This window comes from Mytilus galloprovincialis, chromosome 4 (assembly GCF_965363235.1).
Source record: "Mytilus galloprovincialis chromosome 4, xbMytGall1.hap1.1, whole genome shotgun sequence".
In the NCBI taxonomy this organism is placed as follows: domain Eukaryota; kingdom Metazoa; phylum Mollusca; class Bivalvia; order Mytilida; family Mytilidae; genus Mytilus; species Mytilus galloprovincialis.
This window is the reverse complement of record NC_134841.1, coordinates 86,484,115-86,503,333: the sequence shown is the minus strand read 5'-3', so window position 1 is coordinate 86,503,333 and position 19,219 is coordinate 86,484,115. Positions and strand designations below refer to the sequence as shown.

Genomic DNA, 19,219 nt, shown 5'->3' with positions numbered 1-19,219 from the left:
TAATAAGCTATTTTATTGGTAAACGGAAAAAAGTTACAGGAAAAAAAGTCACTGGAAAAAAAGTCACAAAATCCCTAGGAAAAATTGTCACAGGAAAATAAGTCACAAGAAAAAGAGTTACAGGAAAAAAAGTCACGATATATATTTGTTAACAAAGTGGGTTAAAACAGTTAACAGCTTTAATTTATCTCAAATAACAGTTAACAACACCTCGAAAAGGACCAAAACAGGTTAACATAAAAAGGTATTGCCCCCCCCCCCCCCCTCTTGGTTGATTTACACAAATACAGTGATATACGGACATAATACATTATAAAAAAGTTGGAACAAATTGTTAAGTCTGATTAATAATAAACTAAACAGTTGGAACAAATTGTTAAGTTTGATTGATAATGAACTAAATCAGTTGGTACAAATTGACCATTAACTTGGTACGAATTGTCCAAATCTGGAACGAAGTGGCTTGGAACGAATTGACTAGCATTCTTTTTTTATATGCATGTAGTAAAAAGTCATAACATACTTGTATCAACCCCCCCCCCCCCCCCCCCTCTTGGTTGATTTACACAAATACAGTGATATACGGACATTATACATTATAAAAAAGTTGGAACAAATTGTTAAGTCTGATTAATAATAAACTAAACAGTTGGAACAAATTGTTAAGTTTGATTGATAATGAACTAAATCAGTTGGTACAAATTGACCATTAACTTGGTACGAATTGTCCAAATCTGGAACGAATTGACTAAGTTTGATTGATAATGAACTAAATCAGTTGGTACAAATTGACCATTAACTTGGTACGAATTGTCCAAATCTGGAACGAATTGACTAGCATTCTTTTTTTTATATGCATGTAGTAAAAAGTCATAACATACTTGTATCAGATCAATTATCTTTTTTTTTCAAAACTGATCTATGGTAAAAGTTAGTTCTCATGATTTTATACGGATTCATAAGTCTGGTGGTTCTCCTGTCATAGGAGGAATTTGCATTACAGGTGAAAATGTAATAGATAATAATGGTTTCATTCCCCTTATTGAAAAGATGCCTGAACTTTTCTTACATAAAGTAAACAACAGAATGAAGCATGAAACATCTTGTTAAGCAGCTTCTTTGGAAAAATGTTAATCAAGGCACCCGTTTAGCATGTAAACCTACTGTCTGCATTTTCACCTCAAAATTCAAAATTTACTCTGAGTATAAACCTGAGACTACTATAACACACGCCTCAACTGAAGAAGTACAAAAACATGTATTTTTGGTGAAGTGTATTTCTTGGTGTAACAAATCTAGTTGTATTCCATTAAATGTATAGTGCAGTTCCAGGTTTAATGACACAAGATGTTCTATATGAAGAAAGCTTCCAGGTTGCATGACTAAATAATCAAAATATCATACAAATTATATGTGTGTAAACAACGAGATTTTTTCAACACGAGAAATATGGACCCTCTTTCGTTAACCCAAACCAGGAGCAATCTGCTGACAGTTTTCCATGTTAAAATTCTGAGAAGCAAAAACATTGCAGAATGTATAAAGATGAAGCAAGGTCAGATCTAAACAAGAATATAAAATATGATAGTACATGATGATGTCACTCTTTCTGTCAATTCAAATTCAATTCACAACTCAGCTGTCAATGATGAATATTTCATGTACAGTCAGTCTGATGACCCCGAAATGAAACATTTTACAACTTGTTTAAAGTTAGTTCTGATTGTGTTGTTTCACCTATGTTTCAAGTCAGCATACTGTATTTCAGTGGTTTTTCAGTGGTTGGGTGTGGTTCATGTCTGTCATATCTGATTTTTTATAAATTGCTTTGTTAATGTAGACTATTCGTTTTCTCTACTGTAATATACCAACAGCTCCTCTTTTAATATTATAAGTATTGCTTAAAGTGGCTTTCCCTTTAATATATCAAGATGTGTGGTTACTTGTGTGTTTTTTAATTGACCTGTCATTCAGACTGAGCATGTTTGTAAATTTCTGCAATCCAGTCTTAGAAATCATCGACATATAAATAAACATGTATATCAAAATACATAAATATTTATTTCTCCATATACTGAGACAAGCATAACAATATGACAATGAAATTCTAAAAGATAATTATTTTTTTCACTTTGCCCAGTAGACTTCAACGTTCTTCCAAATCCAATGCATGATTTCTTTCTGGGATAATCCTACAATAAAGAATATATTATCAATGAAAATGTATAGAACCTTTATCATTATAAGATCTCATAATATAAAAAGAAGATGTGGTATGATTGCCAATGAGACAACTGTCCACAAGAGACCAAAATGACACAGACAATGTCCCATTAACAACTATAGGTCACCATACGGCCTTCAACAATGAGCAAAGCCTATATCGCAAAGTCAAAAATAAATGTCTGAATTTCTTAAATTTAAAATTTTAAATGAACCTATCATTCATTATCAGAACTCATGTTGTGTATGGACCTTGTCACGTGTGATTCAGAATTTCTCAGTTCTGCATCATTCATGATTGCAACAAAAACACAGAGAAAATGGTATTCCATAAAATTACAAATTTTACATACTTACAACGTTTTATTACAAAGGCTTGCATTGCAATTATCCAAAAACCGATTGTTCATCTGATTTGAAAGTTTTAGCGAAGTTGCTCATTGACCCGGTCGTAGGACCGGTAAAAATTTGAGGTTACATTCCAGTTTAGACAGTAAATTCAAGTCTATAACTGCACTTTTTTTATTCAAAGTGTAAATAAACAAACATTAATGATTATTACAAATCTTATATTCACACTTACCGAAACTTAAACCTCTCTAAACAGCCACATTTGCTTTTTAAATAATTCTCTTCAGCAGTCAAAGATGGCGGATCTTGTTCACCTTGTCAATCACCTCAGATTACGTGACTCGGATGTTATCGATGACCACAAAATAATTACGTTTTGACTGGTCAGTGTAGGAAGTGACCAATCTCTGTGTTATGTAGTAGTCTCAGGTATAACAGACAAACCTGTGCACGTGCATCTGGAAAAAAAATTAGGCATAGCATGCCCTAGATAAATAGAATTCAAATGCATTGTATGATTTAGAAAATCATAAATTAGCTGGATGATGTAGTGCACTTTTTTTCGTCCCTGTAGAAGATGATCAAATTAACAAACAGTTGAGTTTTCCCCGATATGGTCCACTCAGGTATACAGTTTAAATCGCCAAGTTATAATTGTCAGGTATCTATTGTCCATGTCAAACAAAATAGCTCAGTTCAATAATTGCCTGTGGGGAAGATCTCAAATCTCTTTCCCAACTTAGTTTATTTTTGGTACTTTCTGGAGGAATGAAAAAAAGTGCACTGCAAAATCCTGTTATTAAAATTTTTATTTTTCTAAAACATAAAACACATTTGAAATTTATTTATCTAGGGCATGCTATGCTTTAAAAAATTTCCAGATGCACAGGTTAATCTGCACTCAGAGTAAATTTTTGGGTGAAACTCAAGTGATATTTTAATTTTTTCCTGTGACATCCAACTTGTGTATGAAAAAAGTAAAATCACAAAAATACTGAACTCAGAAGAAAATCCAATCGGAAAGTCCATAATCACATGGCAAAATCAAATGACAAAACACATCAAAAACGATTGGACAAGAACTGTCATATTCCTGACTTGGTACAGGCATTTTCAAATGTAGAAAATGGTGGATTGAACCTGGTTTCATAGCGCTAAACCTCTCACCTGTACGAAAGTCGCATCACATTTAATAATATTGATAACGATGCCTGAACAAAACATTTTGAGTGTCTGTGTTATGAACTTATGACTTATGAGAGATATTCTTAATTTGGCATAATTCTCTCCTCTAGGGACACAGAAATTATCCCCAATACACCTTATTGGTATTTGGAAATCTGCCCTGCTTGACCCGAGAATCTGTCCAGCTTTAACTTTTGATGTCATACAACGATCACTTTATTTTCATTGTGGCGTCAGATATATTCTATTATTGTCCTTCCCTACGCCTATATCATCCTGCTCTGTTGCTCTGTAATTCTCGTATCAAGGCTTCAAAAGGAGACCAAGCATTATCGGTGACGTCACAATGTGAGAGGAGAAGTTATCGGTGACGTCACAATGCCAGGGGAGACGTTATCAAGCTTGCTATCGCCAAGTGTAAAACTGTCTTGGGTAGAGGGAAAGGACCAGTAATAGAACAATAAACAGATAATCTGGTTTTCTTCATAAAATTATGTAGATATCGTAAAATATCAGCCGCTCGACACAAAGTGAAACTTTTTCCATATTTTTTTCCTTGATAAAGAAGAAGACTCTGAGTATTCCTACGCGTAGAATAAAAGATACTGTTGAAGTCTCAGTTGGTCATTTACATGTAGCTCCTAACATTTTGGCTTCGACGCATCTCTGGCTTTCATTATTGCTCAAATGCTTAGGTTTTACTTTTAGTGTTCCTGATGAAGATTAATCTTAAAAGTGCTTCAGATGAACACAATTTAGAATCTGTTTATTTCATTCAATGCTTACATATGTACATGACATACATTTCTTTTATCTGATTGCACATTTATTTCTCATGTATTAAAAACAATTATTTTCCTAGGTAGAAGATGGTTAATGGCTGATGTCACCCTAGGGTTAGACAGATTTAGAAAAAATGTTGTGAAAACTTGCTCAAGTTTTAAGAAGGAAAATATGAGGAAAGGTAGGGATATTTTTTTTTAAATACATCTGAATACATAAACAACATAAACAGAGACATCAAATAGAGAATGGAAATGAGGAATATAATAAAAAATAATAAATAAATAAGCTTTATTTAGAGTCGACAAGGTATACAAACAGAGACAAACATAAGCTCTAATGAGCTTTTAACCGACATAAAAATATGTCAAAGAGACAACAACCCGACCAAAGAGCAGACAACAACCAAAGGCCACTGATGGATCTTCAAGGCAGCTAGAAAATCCTGCACCCGTAGGTGGGTCATCTGACCCCTAATTAAAAATGGTACTAGTTCAGTTAAAATGGACGTCATACTAAACTCAAAAACATATTACTGAACTAAAAACATACAAGACTACCTAAGGCCAGAGGATCCTGACTTTTTGGACAAGTGCAAAAAATGTGGTGGGGTTAAACATGTTTTTTTGATATCTCAACCCTCCCCCTATACCTCTAGCCAATGAACATAGGTCCTGGTTATTATTTACCTCATGCACTTGTTATCAGTAAATTAGAAAAACAAACTATGTATAAATTATAACTTTTTATTGATACTCAATATCCAGCATGTCTAACATCCACTTCACCTCTAAATTTAATTTAATTTATGTACACAATGGAGTATAACACGCCTACTTCTGTTGTCGGAACCATTCATAGCAGGCCTTCCCAAGTATGTCAACCATACTTACTTCGTCTACTCACAGCTGATTGGAAACAACTAAAGCCCTGGTCACAACAAGCCCACGACACATATATGCAGCGCCACGACATGAAATTTGGTCAAATCGTGGGTCATCTGTGATCGTCATACGACAGTCGCACGATATATTTCAGCATCGTGGCGTCTGTCGTGGGACGAAAATTGAACATGCACCTTTTTTGCTCTACAATATTTTGTCGTGTCACTGTCTTGTGGCTGTCGTGGGAGTGTCTTACCACAGTCGTGGGACTGTTGAGCAATAAACACATTGTCATGGGTACCAAAATAAACCATTTTAATAAAAACCATCGTAGGACTTTGGCACAACTGTCATACGACAATCTCACGACTGTCGCAAGACACTCGTAATACAATCGCACGATTGTCTGAAGATTACCAAATTTCATACAATGCTCACACAACATTGATTGTCTGCCGTACGACAGTGGTACGTTCATCTTGCAACATATTTTCGTTTTATTTAGAAAAATACAATTCAGCGGGGATGTCAGTAGACTATTCCACTCCTGTCACAGTGACAAAATTATCAGCAGGGTCGTCTCAAGCAGTTTCCGAATCATCATATGTTTCAGCTTGTAGCAAGTCCTCCGTCTGGTCAATATCACCCACTTTTACTGCTACCACATTTCTTTTGTTAATTTTTCTTTTCGGGGGCATCCTGGTTTAAATTCGCTGAACAATTTTAATATAAACTAATACGAAAAACGTCGTTTATTTGGACTGAACTTAGAATGACACTGAACAATATTGAAAGCAAATGGCAAATGGCACTCAATAAATCGGACCTTCTTTATATACAAGCAGTTTGAAGTCAAACGCACGAGTGACCGACGACTGTTGTGCAACAGTCATTCACGACGGTTACACACCCATCCCATGACATGAAAATCTGGAAATAGACCCAAACAACTCATGATTGTTGTACAACAGTCGCACGACTTTCACAAGACTCACTTGCGACAAACCCACGACATTACAATTACAATTCTTTTTTCCTTTACTGTACCCATCGTGGAACCATCGTGGACATGTCGTAGCTGATGTGACCACTCGAAATATTTTTTTGACATTTTGCACGACAACTATTTTATAGATCTTCCATGACAAAAAATCGTACGATCTGTTGTGACCGGGCTTAACAGATATCTTCTTTATTTTAGTAGTATAATTTTATCAGTATTGCCATTTAATTTATATGTAATTTTTTTCAGACATTTTATTTAAAAATAAGAAAGCAATTCCAGAAGATGAAGTAGATTCACATCTTCTAAACATGATCTACATAGCAACCACTGACGAAGAGGTCAAGGTCTGTGCAGAAATAGCAAACAGATTAGTCTTTGAGAGTGGTCAGCATTTAAGGGTACTATAGTGTTTTTAGCTTTGTCTACCCATTTAAGAAGTAGGAAACTGTGTATTACAATTTATTGTAGATTGTCAACTCAAATAATGCTTTTTTAATATCAGTTTTTTTTAATATCAGTTCAGCTTTGAATCTAAACCTTTTTGATTTTATGTTTATGCATCTTATTTTTCCAAGGAGAGGGTCAAAACAGTTTCTCTTTGGTTCAAGTTTGAAATCTTTAAGCCACTCCTTATTGAAAGAATTTCCCTTGAAAGATGTTATTACCATTTTTTGGAGTCTTTGTGCTTATTATCTTGAAAAGTGCAATAGACATGATAGATGCAAATTTATGTAGATAGAAAATTTAAAAAGCAACAATGATCAGAAGGTCAAGATCTACAAATATGTCAAAATGACTGAAATGGTCAGTTTACACTTTATAGGGTTATTGCCCTTCATGATGATTTTTCACCAAAAAATGGCTATTGAAAGGATGTAGTTGAGCGAAATAAGCTCTCTAGAACCTTTAGTTAAATAGAAAAGTTTTACATATTTGCCAATTTGATTGGTCAAATATGTCTCTTCTCATACCTCATACCTCCTGCTTTTCTGTGAAATTCATAGATATAATATTTATAAATTGCTGTGACACAATAACAAAAAAAAATCTATTAAAAATAAAAATTCATAATGTTCTGCTTGAATGTTCATGTTTACCTAATACATGTAACTCAAGAAAATCTTCCCTTTAAAACAAAATTTCTTCACTGGATTCTTTAATTGGACTTCACATGACCTGAGTAATATTTTATGTGATTTTCAAAAAAGAAAATAGCTTCTCTTCAAATTAAACTTCTACCAAAAAATTAGTTATATTTTTGTTCATTTTACAGAACTCAATACAACAGACCAAGAATTCCAAACAAACCTACAATGACTGATCAATTCAACTATGGTCCGTTACTGATGAGAATGGTACATAATTTGAGGAAACCTCATATAGCTGTTTCTTTCATGGAGGACAAGGTACAATCATGACAATGTAGATACAAATTAAACCTGCTTAATCATGATGACAAAAGATGACACTATACAACTCTTATGATAAATCTAGAGAATATTACATTTCCGTTCTCTAACTTAAGTTTTCCTCAATTAAATGTTATGAACTTTATATACACAATGCTTATTACCTGAAAACACAGATAATGTTTGAATTTGGGTTACATTAACCATTCTAGAGTTTTGCCCCTTTACAAATGGATAAATAGGAAATTTTTGGTTTCTGTTCTCAAATTTAGTTTGCCCTAAGAAACAGTACCCTGCTACAATGCTTATTACCACAGTACACTTATCAAGTTTGAGATTTCTCTAACTTAAATAAGTTTCCCTCAACAAAATGTTATGAAACTTATACACAATGAATATCACCTGTGGTCCACAAAACTCAGATTTATAAAATTTGAGTAGTGTCACTTTTACCATTCTTGAGTTGAGTTCCTTTATAACATTCAATTCAAGCGGGGACACATTCTGCATTTTTATAACAGTGCAATTTCAATTCCTAATTAACATACGAGGCATAAAATATGAAGAAATAAATTTTAAAATGGTATGAAAAAGATTGCAACTAATACAATGTACACAGTAAAAACTATATTTGTAGACACACAAAAATTAAAGAACTATAACTATGTTCTCAGACCTAATATGCAAAATAATGGTCCTGATAAAAATTTGACATTTTTGCTGAACATGGAAATTTAAAATGTGTTAGTGGTGCAAAGTGTCCTATGGGCACAGATTCTTGCTTTGAGAAATGACACAGTTCTCATGTTAAATTATATCATATCTGTTCAGGATTTAAAAGAAATGTTGCATCATCCAACCACATGTCTTATTTACATGGATCTTCTCTATGAAGCTGGATTGTATGAGAAAGTCGTAGAATTTTACGAGAACACATTCAAAGAGATATTCAAAAGAGCCAAAAGTAAACAGAAAAGTGCTGGTCTACTGTTGTATGACATGAACCATACTACAATAGCAGTGGCAGCACTGTACAAACTGGTACTTATATATTTTATATACTTTACTGTTATTGTATTGGACACTTTAAAATCTAACATTAATATATCAAGTAAAAGGAGATACCGGTAGTGAAAAAGTCAATGAAAGCAATAAACATTATAAATGAATCCAATTATGAAATAAATCATGTGAATCAATAAAAGGAAGAAGATAAAACAGGACAATTACAACTTAGAAAGATAGAAAACCTCTGTAGCTAACTCTTTCCTTCACAATGCATGTTAGTGTTATTTCATTTGTCACCAGATTTGACAGAACACAGTACTAAACCAAATGGAAAGCAATCATGTTTTAGTTATGATTTTTTTTTCAGAATTCACAAGAATCATTACAAAAAGTAGTGAATTTACTTAAAGGAAAATTACATGATGATGAAGGATTTTTATCCAATCGCACAAGGGCATTTGCAGCAGCTTTGGCACTAAATCAGGTATGAAGTTATGAACATAATCGCACATGAATTACAGCATCATACATACATAATTAAATGATGAAGGCCTAGATCTGCTGTTTCCTGCAGCTTTGATTGTCAACAATTCAATAGAGATTGTAATTATTGACCACTCTCCCTTAGTCATATAGTCTAGTGACATTAAACTTTTGTTGCATTGTTCTCTTTTTGATCTGTCCCCCTTTTAATTTTATCATTTACATATAGTATTCAGAGGTGAACTTTCAGTCATTTTGTATGCTTGTAAGCTTTTCTCTTTCTGATTCCCCAGACAGACACATTGAGATTTAAACTTCCATGTGTATACATGAGGCAGTAATCTGACCAGTTACTCCTCTGTTCCATGATCCAACTACTGAAATTGTTATTGCATTTTTCTTAGGAGCTTCAAAAGATCACAGCTAATTTGGTAAAGCCTTTATAGTTTTTGCTAATTCAAGCTTATATCATAAGCTAGAGCTCACAGTTGTTCTATTTGTTTTACAGAATGAACCAAAATTGGCATTAGATTTTATAGACATTGCAGAAACCAAACCTTCTGTATTTAACAAAAGTCTTAAGGTGAGTTTGTTTTGACATGCATGGTTTTGTTGAAATAAATCAGTAACTAGCAATAGCTATTTACTTTAAAATCTCAATAATGCCACTGATTAGGTTTATTTTGCACGGGGGATGGGGCAGCAAACTTAACTTTATTGAAAAATGTGATACTATATAAATAACACATAGCTGAGAGGTTGATAGAGCAGATTGTTACCCCGAGAAAACATTGTCAACCGCGGCGAAGCCAAGGTTGACAATGCTTTTCCCAGGGGTACCAATCTGGTCTATCAACCTCTCAAATATGTGTTATTTAATTTATTATACTGAATGTCCTATCATTATTGTCTTTTAAAGATTAATTTTATTTCAAAAGTATTTTCTATAACGTCACGTACATAACAACAGTACAGGTATCAGAAAAAACAAAATAAGTGAGGCAAGATGTTTATTTTTTTTTTATTTTGACAGTCAAATAATAAAATCTGATCCAAAAAGTAGAACTTAAGCATTGCGTTTTATTACTTTTTTTTACACATTGTCCTTCTAATGATCGATTTTTGATTGGTCTGTACGAGAGGGTGATATTCCAAAAAATTGTCACCCCCTCAGCTATGTGATAGAGTAAATTAGCACCCTCGTATTAGCCAATCAAAATATGGCATTTTAACGTGAAGTATAATTATAAAATATTTCATTTAGTAACATAACAAAAATACGGGACTCTGAGGAAAATTTTAAAATACATAAAGTCCAAAATCAAATGGCCAAATCAAAAGCTCAGTCACACCAAACAAATGGATAACAAATATCATATTCCTGACTGACTTTTGAAGCACAGAATTGACACATTTATGTAAATTTGAGGATGAAAAGTTTGGGTTTTTTGCAATAAACATGCTATATCAACTCTTTTCTCATCAACCTTTTGTTGATGAACAGGGCTTTCCATTGAAGCCAGTAGCCGGCGGAAATCCGCGGTTTCAGTGGCTTCAAGTGCCGGCTACTTCACTGACAAAAATATAAATTCAAAAAGAAAAAAATATCTTTTTCAAATGTTTACAGGCAGCCGAGGGACATATTTTTGCAAAGTCGCAGTCACGATAAACCAGGATGAAAAGTCAGTGTTTACCTTGGGCTAAATATAGTTCACATGAATACAGGTCACTGATTGGTTGTCTATTTAAAGTCAGAATGCATCGTTTCTTTTCAAAGATAACAAGAGAGACGTTCCGGTGGTCATTGGACGATAACAATAGAGACGTTCTGATAGTCATTAACTCATTGGCTTTTTTTTTTTGGCTTTTTAAAACGTGATGACAATCAGATAGGATGACAATCTTATGTTATGATTAATAATATCAGTCAAATTAAAGAAAGTGTAGTAGATCTTATTTTTCAGAATCTGGAGAACAGTATCTTTTGAAGTTCATTTTTCAAAACCCATGTGGTGTTCAGAGAATCAAGGTGCACGAAAGTAGAATATTGTCCACTCGACCTCAAATAAATAACATTTCCAAATGATTTATGTATCCGACTTATTGAACAGTTTACAAAAAAAAAGAGAAAATCAGAGGATATATCAATTTTCTGTCAATGCTTGAGCAATTTTTGTATGATTTAAATATGCGTAACAGTCTTTAGAGAGAAAAGGGGGGGTCATTTGTTTAAAAATACACGTAGTTATGCAAAATAAATCGATCAAGATTTCTAACAAACGGAATTATTATATATATAAAACTCCTTTAAAAGTAAATGAATTTTAAGCATAAGGTAATAAAAATAAAAAAACTATAACATAAAAAAAATGGAATTTCTTTGAGATTTTTTTTTATTTCTTGAAGCATAAGGTAATAAAAATAAAAAATGAAATTTCTTTGAGATTTTTTTTCTTTCTTTAAGCATAAGGTAATAAAAATAAAAAACTATATACATAAAAAAAATGAAATTTGAAAAATAAAGAAGTTCAAGTCCAAGAACACTTCAAAATTTTTGTACATGTGTTGAGCATATAATATATCTGAATTTCAAAGATAAAAAAATGGTCATTTGAAAGATGAAATTAGGTGCCAGGAGATTACGAGAATGCAGGATTTTTCTCTATTTATGCCAGAGCTTCTGGGGGCCTTGAGCGGCCCCCAGACCCCCCACCGTAAGGCACCAAGCTTACAGCTTGGTGGGCGTCCAGCTTCGCCGAACGCATGTTGCAGCCGCCTATAATTTTAATTGAGCCTTCTACTTCAATTTCAAGGGAAAGCCCTGGATGAATATCATAAACAAATTTTTGAACAGCTAACAGTAACTTGACAAATAAAGAGAGGCATACGAAAACTGACAATATCTAGATACTTTTTGGTTAACCTGTAGTAAACCTTTTCAACAACATATCTCTGTAATAGAAACAAAAAAAAAACAATTGTAAAATTAAAACATTATTTAGTGTAAACTCATTTTTTTTCCAATTTCAGATAATAATCTTGTCAAAATTGGACAGAGCACACCAAGCTTTAGATCTACTAGTAAGGATGACATCTGTAGGGATGGTGGAACAACAATTGTATATATTCCCAGACTGTGTAAGACTGCATTTAAGTTTTAATTCCGAAAAAAACATTTACTGACGATGGGATGAACGAACAACTTTTTTATATATACATTTATACCTAATTTTTTCACAAATATTTCATTTGAATGAACATGTGGTTAAAAGACCTCTAAAAAAATTGCATGGAGCAGGATCTATTTACCCTTCCGGAGCAACTGAGATCACACCAGTTTTTGGTGGGGTTTGTGTTGGTCAGTCTTTAGTTTTCTATGTTGTATTTTGTGTACTATTTTATGTATGTTGGTCTTTTCCTTTTTAGAAATGGCTTTGTCAGTTTAGTTTCAATTTATGAGTTGGAGTGGCCCTCTACTATCTTTTGCCTCTCTTACTGTATCTTCTATGAAGATTTAACTCTTTTTGATTAATTGATGATACACTGAGTTTCAAACTAAGTCAAATTTTTTTATTTTCAGCTTGAAGCTCTGAAGGAAGTTGTAGACAAGTCAGAAGACATGGAACTTATACAAATATATGAAGAAAAAGTCGAACATTTACAGACCAATGGAAAAATACAAAAACGATCTTTGTTTGAAGCTTTGAATGAAAATCTAATGAATTCTAAGAGAGGGGCAATACGCTATAGATTTACACATGTCTCTGGAAATAAGGACATGAGTGAAAGCAGAAAAATTGATGTAAAATCATTTACACAGGAGTCAGAAATGTCTTTAAAGTACCGTCAGATGGACAATGTGTACAGATACCAACCAAAACCAAAGCAAAAACATAGTAAAACATATGATAATCTGTTGAAAGTACTGAAAAGTGATAAAAAATAGAGTAATGTTGTTTTCCTTTTACTGTAAATTGATAAAGCGAGCATGATGAATGAAGTGTCTTGATACATCAGTTTATATTGTCATGGTTTTTAAGAGTGATACATTGTTATTGAAATATTAGTAGATACTTTTTATGAACTGTCTAACATATAAATTCCATATAAAATGCTGACTCAACATTTTGCAATCAATATTCCATATTTTATTTATTAAATTATAATCCTGGTACCTTTGATAACAATTTAAAGTAAATATGAAAAACTTTTTCTGTGATCATGATTAATATTCTATTGGTATAATTCGAAATTTGAAATTTATTTAAGTCTTAGATTAATAAAAAACATCAACTTTTAAAAGGAAGGAATTCACAAAGTGCACAAGATGGTTTGTCCTGCAGTAAAAGTTTTACATTATACTTTTATAAAATTTATGCAGATTTTGTTTTTAACAATAACTTAGGTCAGTTTGAATTTGAAAACTTTTGTTTGTAAATACAATGTGTGGACGAAGATGGTAGTTTTTAATGATCTTGACTGGCTATTAAGCATGTGCATGGTCGGCTAAACTATGTTTTGTAATATGTTTTATTTCTTTTATACCTTTTCTCTGGATAGTCTTTATATATTTTAAAACTTTTTTTTTTTTAATTTTTTTATTAAATTTTATCATTGATCATTTTTTGTTGTATCAATAAATTAAAACTGTTATATTTCATTTTTTCACTCCTATTTTTATGCTGCATCATGATTGTAATTAGGACATCTACATTAACTATTGTAAACCTGGCTAAATAAGTGGAAGAAGATCTCAAAGGGATATCAAAATCTTATATGTCAAAGAGAATCTCTCAACCCATGGCAAAAATCGAAATTGACAAAAAGACCAAGGCTTCAAAGCACTCTGAAACAACTAAAAACTAAGTGACATGAACCCCATGAAAAAGGGGTGATGTCAGGTACTCAGGAAGAGTAAGCAGATCCTGCTTCATGGGTAACACCTGTCGTGTTGCTCATGGTAAGTCAAACTCGAGGGTACCTCTCAAAACTTGATGTCTTACAATCAAGGAAAAGAAGACAGTGCGGTTGTAACAAACATTAATATTGGAACCTATTTGTGGCTATCTGTTAAATTTATTCCTTAACAGTCAACTACATCATAATGGCTTCAGTAAAATGGTTAAATGGCTGACTTAAACTTTACCACTTAACTAGAACCTTGATTCAACGCTTTTTTGTTGGAACAATTCTCTATCAAAATATCCATGATAGGAAACCGAAGCTTGGGAATATTAGATCAATTGGAGGATGATATTCACTCCATATTCAGGAGCTGCAGGAATGTTGGTGCATAGACATGGAATGTTAACAATTTGAAGCTGAAATCATGTCTTTTGTAGTAAAGTGTTTTGTTTTCCACCGACCATTGTTGTCTATTTCTAGATGTAAGTCAACATATGAGGCTTATACTCCAGTATTGTGTCATGTTTGATTCGAAAGGTCTTTAAAAAGGGAGGTGTTTGATTCGAAAGGTCTTTAAAAAGGGGGATGTTTAATTCGAAAGGTCTTTTGAAAAGGGAGAAAGGTCTTATAAAAAGGAAGATGTTTGATCCGAAAGGTCTTTTAAAAAGGGAGATGTTTGATTCGAAAGGTCTTTAAAAGGGAGATGTTTGATGGGAAAGGTCTTTAAAAAGGGAGATGTTTGATTTGAAAGGTCTTTAAAAAGGTAAATGTTGGATTAGAAAGGTCTTTTTAAAAGGGAGATGTTTGATTCGTAAGGTCTTTTTTAAAGGGAAAAAGGTCTTTTAAAAAGGGAGATGTTTGATTCGAAAGGTCTTCTAAAAAGGGAGATTTTTGATTCGAAAGTTCTTTTGAAAAGGGATATGCTTGATTGAAAGGTCTTTTAAAATGGGAGATGCTTGATTCAAAGTTCTTTTTAAAAGGGAGATGCTTAATTGAAAGGTCTTTTGAAAAGGGATATGCTTGATTGAAAGGTGTCTTTGAAAAGAGAGATGCTTGATTGAAAGGTCTTTTAAAATGGGAGATGCTTGATTCAAAGTTCTTTTAAAAAAGGGAGATGCTTGATTGAAAGGTGTCTTTGAAAAGGAGATGCTTGATTCAAAGGTCTTTTTAAAAGGGAGATGCTTGATTCAAAGTTCTTTTTAAAAGGGAGATGTTTGATTGAAAGGTTCTTTTTAAAAGGGATATGCTTGGTTGAAAGGTCTTTTTAAAAGGGATATGCTTGGTTGAAAGGTCTTTTTAAAAGGGAGATGTTTGATTCGTAAGGTCTTTTTAAAAGGGAGAAAGGTCTTTTAAAAAGGGAGATGTTTGATTCGAAAGGTCTTCTAAAAAGGGAGATGTTTGATTCGAAAGGACTTCTAAAAAGGGAGATGTTTGATGGGAAAGGTATTTAAAAAGGGAGATGTTTGATTTGAAAGGTCTTTAAAAAGGTAAATGTTGGATTAGAAAGGTCTTTTTAAAAGGGAGATGTTTGATTCGTAAGGTCTTTTTTAAAGGGAAAAAGGTCTTTTAAAAAGGGAGATGTTTGATTCGAAAGGTCTTCTAAAAAGGGAGATGTTTGATTCGTAAGTTCTTTTGAAAAGGGATATGCTTGATTGAAAGGTCTTTTAAAATGGGAGATGCTTGATTCAAAGTTCTTTTAAAAAAGGGAGATGCTTGATTGAAAGGTGTCTTTGAAAAGGGAGATGCTTGATTCAAAGGTCTTTTTAAAAGGGAGATGCTTGATTCAAAGGTCTTTTTAAAAGGGAGATGCTTGATTCAAAGTTCTTTTTAAAAGGGAGATGTTTGATTGAAAGGTTCTTTTTAAAAGGGATATGCTTGGTTGAAAGGTCTTTTTAAAAGGGATATGCTTGATTGAAAGGTCTTATAAAAAGGGAGATGCTTGATTGAAAGGTGTCTTTAAAATGGATATGCTTGATTGAAAGGTCTTTTTAAATGGGAGATGCTTGATTCAAAGTTCTTTTTAAAAGGGAGATACTTAATTGAAAGGTGTCTTTGAAAAGGGAGATGCTTGATTGAAAGGTCTTTTTAAATGGGAGATGCTTGATTCAAAGTTCTTTTTAAAAGGGAGATGCTTAATTGAAAGGTCTTTTAAAAAGGGAGATGCTTGATTGAAAGGTGTCTTTAAAAGGGATATGCTTGATTGAAAGGTCTTTTTAAAAGGGAGATGCTTGATTGAAAGGTCTTTTTAAATGGGAGATGCTTGATTGAAAGGTCTTTTTAAAAGGGAGATGCTTGATTGAAAGGTGTCTTTGAAAAGGGAGATGCTTGATTGAAAGGTCTTTTTAAAAGGGAGATGCTTGATTCAAAGGTCTTTTTAAAAGGGAGATGCTTGATTCAAAGTTCTTTTTAAAAGGGAGATGTTTGATCGAAAGGTTCTTTTTAAAAGGGATATGCTTTGTTGAAAGGTCTTTTTAAAAGGGATATGCTTGATTGAAAGGTCTTATAAAAAAGGAGATGCTTGATTGAAAGGTGTCTTTAAAATGGATATGCTTGATTGAAAGGTCTTTTTAAATGGGAGATGCTTGATTCAAAGTTCTTTTTAAAAGGGAGATGCTTAATTGAAAGGTGTCTTTGAAAAGGGAGATGCTTGATTGAAAGGTCTTTTTAAATGGGAGATGCTTGATTCAAAGTTCTTTTTAAAAGGGAGATGCTTAATTGAAAGGTCTTTTAAAAAGGGAGATGCTTGATTGAAAGGTGTCTTTAAAAGGGAGATGCTTGATTCAAAGGTCTTTTTAAAAGGGAGATGCTTGATTCAAAGTTCTTTTTAAAAGGGAGATGTTTGATTGAAAGGTTCTTTTTAAAAGGGATATGCTTGGTTGAAAGGTCTTTTTAAAAGGGATATGCTTGATTGAAAGGTCTTATAAAAAGGGAGATGCTTGATTGAAAGGTGTCTTTAAAATGGATATGCTTGATTGAAAGGTCTTTTTAAATGGGAGATGCTTGATTCAAAGTTCTTTTTAAAAGGGAGATGCTTAATTGAAAGGTGTCTTTGAAAAGGGAGATGCTTGATTGAAAGGTCTTTTTAAAAGGGATATGCTTGATTGAAAGGTCTTTTAAAAAGGGAGATGCTTGATTGAAAGGTGTCTTTAAAAGGGATATGCTTGATTGAAAAGTCTTTTTAAAAGGGAGATGCTTGATTGAAAGGTCTTTTTAAATGGGAGATGTTTGATTCAAAGTTCTTTTTAAAAGGGAGATGCTTAATTGAAAGGTGTCTTTGAAAAGGGAGATGCTTGATTCAAAGGTCTTTCTAAAAGGGATATGCTTGATTCAAAGGTGTCTTTAAAAGGGAGATGCTTGATTGAAAGGTGTCTTTGAAAAGAGAGATGCTTGATTGAAAGGTCTTTTTAAATGGGAGATGCTTGATTGAAAGGTCTTTTTAAAAGGGAGATGCTTGATTGAAAGGTGTCTTTGAAAAGGGAGATGCTTGATTGAAAGGTCTTTTTAAAAGGGAGATGCTTGATTCAAAGGTCTTTTTAAAAGGGAGATGCTTGATTCAAAGTTCTTTTTAAAAGGGAGATGTTTGATTGAAAGGTTCTTTTTAAAAGGGATATGCTTGGTTGAAAGGTCTTTTTAAAAGGGATATGCTTGATTGAAAGGTCTTATAAAAAGGGAGATGCTTGATTGAAAGGTGTCTTTAAAATGGATATGCTTGATTGAAAGGTCTTTTTAAATGGGAGATGCTTGATTCAAAGTTCTTTTTAAAAGGGAGATACTTAATTGAAAGGTGTCTTTGAAAAGGGAGATGCTTGATTGAAAGGTCTTTTTAAATGGGAGATGCTTGATTCAAAGTTCTTTTTAAATGGGAGATGCTTGATTGAAAGGTCTTTTAAAAAGGGAGATGCTTGATTGAAAGGTGTCTTTGAAAAGGGAGATGCTTGATTGAAAGGTCTTTTTAAAAGGGAGATGCTTGATTCAAAGGTCTTTTTAAAAGGGAGATGTTTGATCGAAAGGTTCTTTTTAAAAGGGATATGCTTTGTTGAAAGGTCTTTTTAAAAGGGATATGCTTGATTGAAAGGTCTTATAAAAAGGGAGATGCTTGATTGAAAGGTGTCTTTAAAATGGATATGCTTGATTGAAAGATCTTTTTAAATGGGAGATGCTTGATTCAAAGTTCTTTTTAAAAGGGAGATGCTTAATTGAAAGGTGTCTTTGAAAAGGGAGATGCTTGATTGAAAGGTCTTTTTAAATGGGAGATGCTTGATTCAAAGTTCTTTTTAAAAGGGAGATGCTTAATTGAAAGGTCTTTTAAAAAGGGAGATGCTTGATTGAAAGGTGTCTTTAAAAGGGATATGCTTGATTGAAAGGTCTTTTTAAAAGGGAGATGCTTGATTGAAAGGTCTTTTTAAATGGGAGATGCTTGATTCAAAGTTCTTTTTAAAAGGGAGATGCTTAATTGAAAGGTGTCTTTGAAAAGGAAGATGCTTGATTGAAAGGTCTTTTTGAAAGGGAGATGCTTGATTCAAAGGTCTTTTTAAAAGGGATATGCTTGATTCAAAGGTCTTTTTAAAATGGAGATGCTTGATTCAAAGTTTTTTTTAAAAGGGAGATGCTTGATTGAAAGGTCTTTTTAAAGGGATATGCTTGATTGAAAGGTCTTTTTAAAAGGGATATGCTTGATTGAAAGGTCTTTTAAAAAGGGAGATGCTTGATTGAAAGGTGTCTTTAAAAGGGATATGCTTGATTGAAAAGTCTTTTTAAAAGGGAGATGCTTGATTGAAAGGTCTTTTTAAATGGGAGATGCTTGATTCAAAGTTCTTTTTAAAAGGGAGATGCTTAATTGAAAGGTGTCTTTGAAAAGGGAGATGCTTGATTCAAAGGTCTTTTTAAAAGGGATATGCTTGATTCAAAGGTGTCTTTAAAAGGGATATGCTTGATTGAAAAGTCTTTTTAAAAGGGATATGCTTGATTGAAAGGTCTTTTTA

The 19,219-nt window shown here is 32.9% G+C and overlaps 1 protein-coding gene and 1 long non-coding RNA gene across 3 annotated transcripts; one reads left to right on the top strand and one right to left on the bottom strand.

Moving 5' to 3' along the window:
• The first annotated feature begins 1,026 nt into the window (after positions 1 to 1,026).
• Positions 1,027 to 13,992, top strand: LOC143073256 (pentatricopeptide repeat-containing protein 2, mitochondrial-like). 2 transcript variants are annotated; one of them, XM_076248667.1, is made up of 9 exons: positions 1,027 to 1,154; positions 4,622 to 4,723; positions 6,679 to 6,800; positions 7,707 to 7,838; positions 8,673 to 8,882; positions 9,217 to 9,333; positions 9,841 to 9,915; positions 12,363 to 12,470; positions 12,913 to 13,992. In XM_076248667.1, the coding sequence occupies exons 1-9, from the start codon at positions 1,094 to 1,096 to the stop codon at positions 13,276 to 13,278; spliced, it is 1,293 nt and encodes a 430-aa protein (XP_076104782.1). In that variant the 5' UTR covers positions 1,027 to 1,093; the 3' UTR covers positions 13,279 to 13,992. The 2 variants fall into 2 exon arrangements, with proteins under 2 accessions (XP_076104782.1, XP_076104781.1); XM_076248666.1 differs by lacking the exon at positions 1,027 to 1,154 and adding an exon at positions 1,353 to 1,555.
• Positions 2,043 to 2,980, bottom strand: LOC143073257 (uncharacterized). Its single transcript, XR_012977442.1, has 2 exons — positions 2,807 to 2,980; positions 2,043 to 2,192 (listed from the first exon to the last, which is right to left on the bottom strand). It is a non-coding gene; the product is annotated as an uncharacterized LOC143073257 (long non-coding RNA).
• Positions 13,993 to 19,219: the final 5,227 nt, after the last annotated feature.

Excerpts from the sequence above, each read along its gene's own strand:
- LOC143073256 (XM_076248666.1), top strand. The coding sequence starts at position 1,450 with ATGGACCCTCTTTCGTTAACCCAAACCAGGAGCAATCTGCTGACAGTT. Across the intron at positions 4,724-6,678 it reads GAAGGAAAATATGAGGAAAG|ACATTTTATTTAAAAATAAG; the intron begins GTAGGGATATTT and ends AATTTTTTTCAG. Across the intron at positions 8,883-9,216 it reads TGGCAGCACTGTACAAACTG|AATTCACAAGAATCATTACA; the intron begins GTACTTATATAT and ends TTTTTTTTTCAG.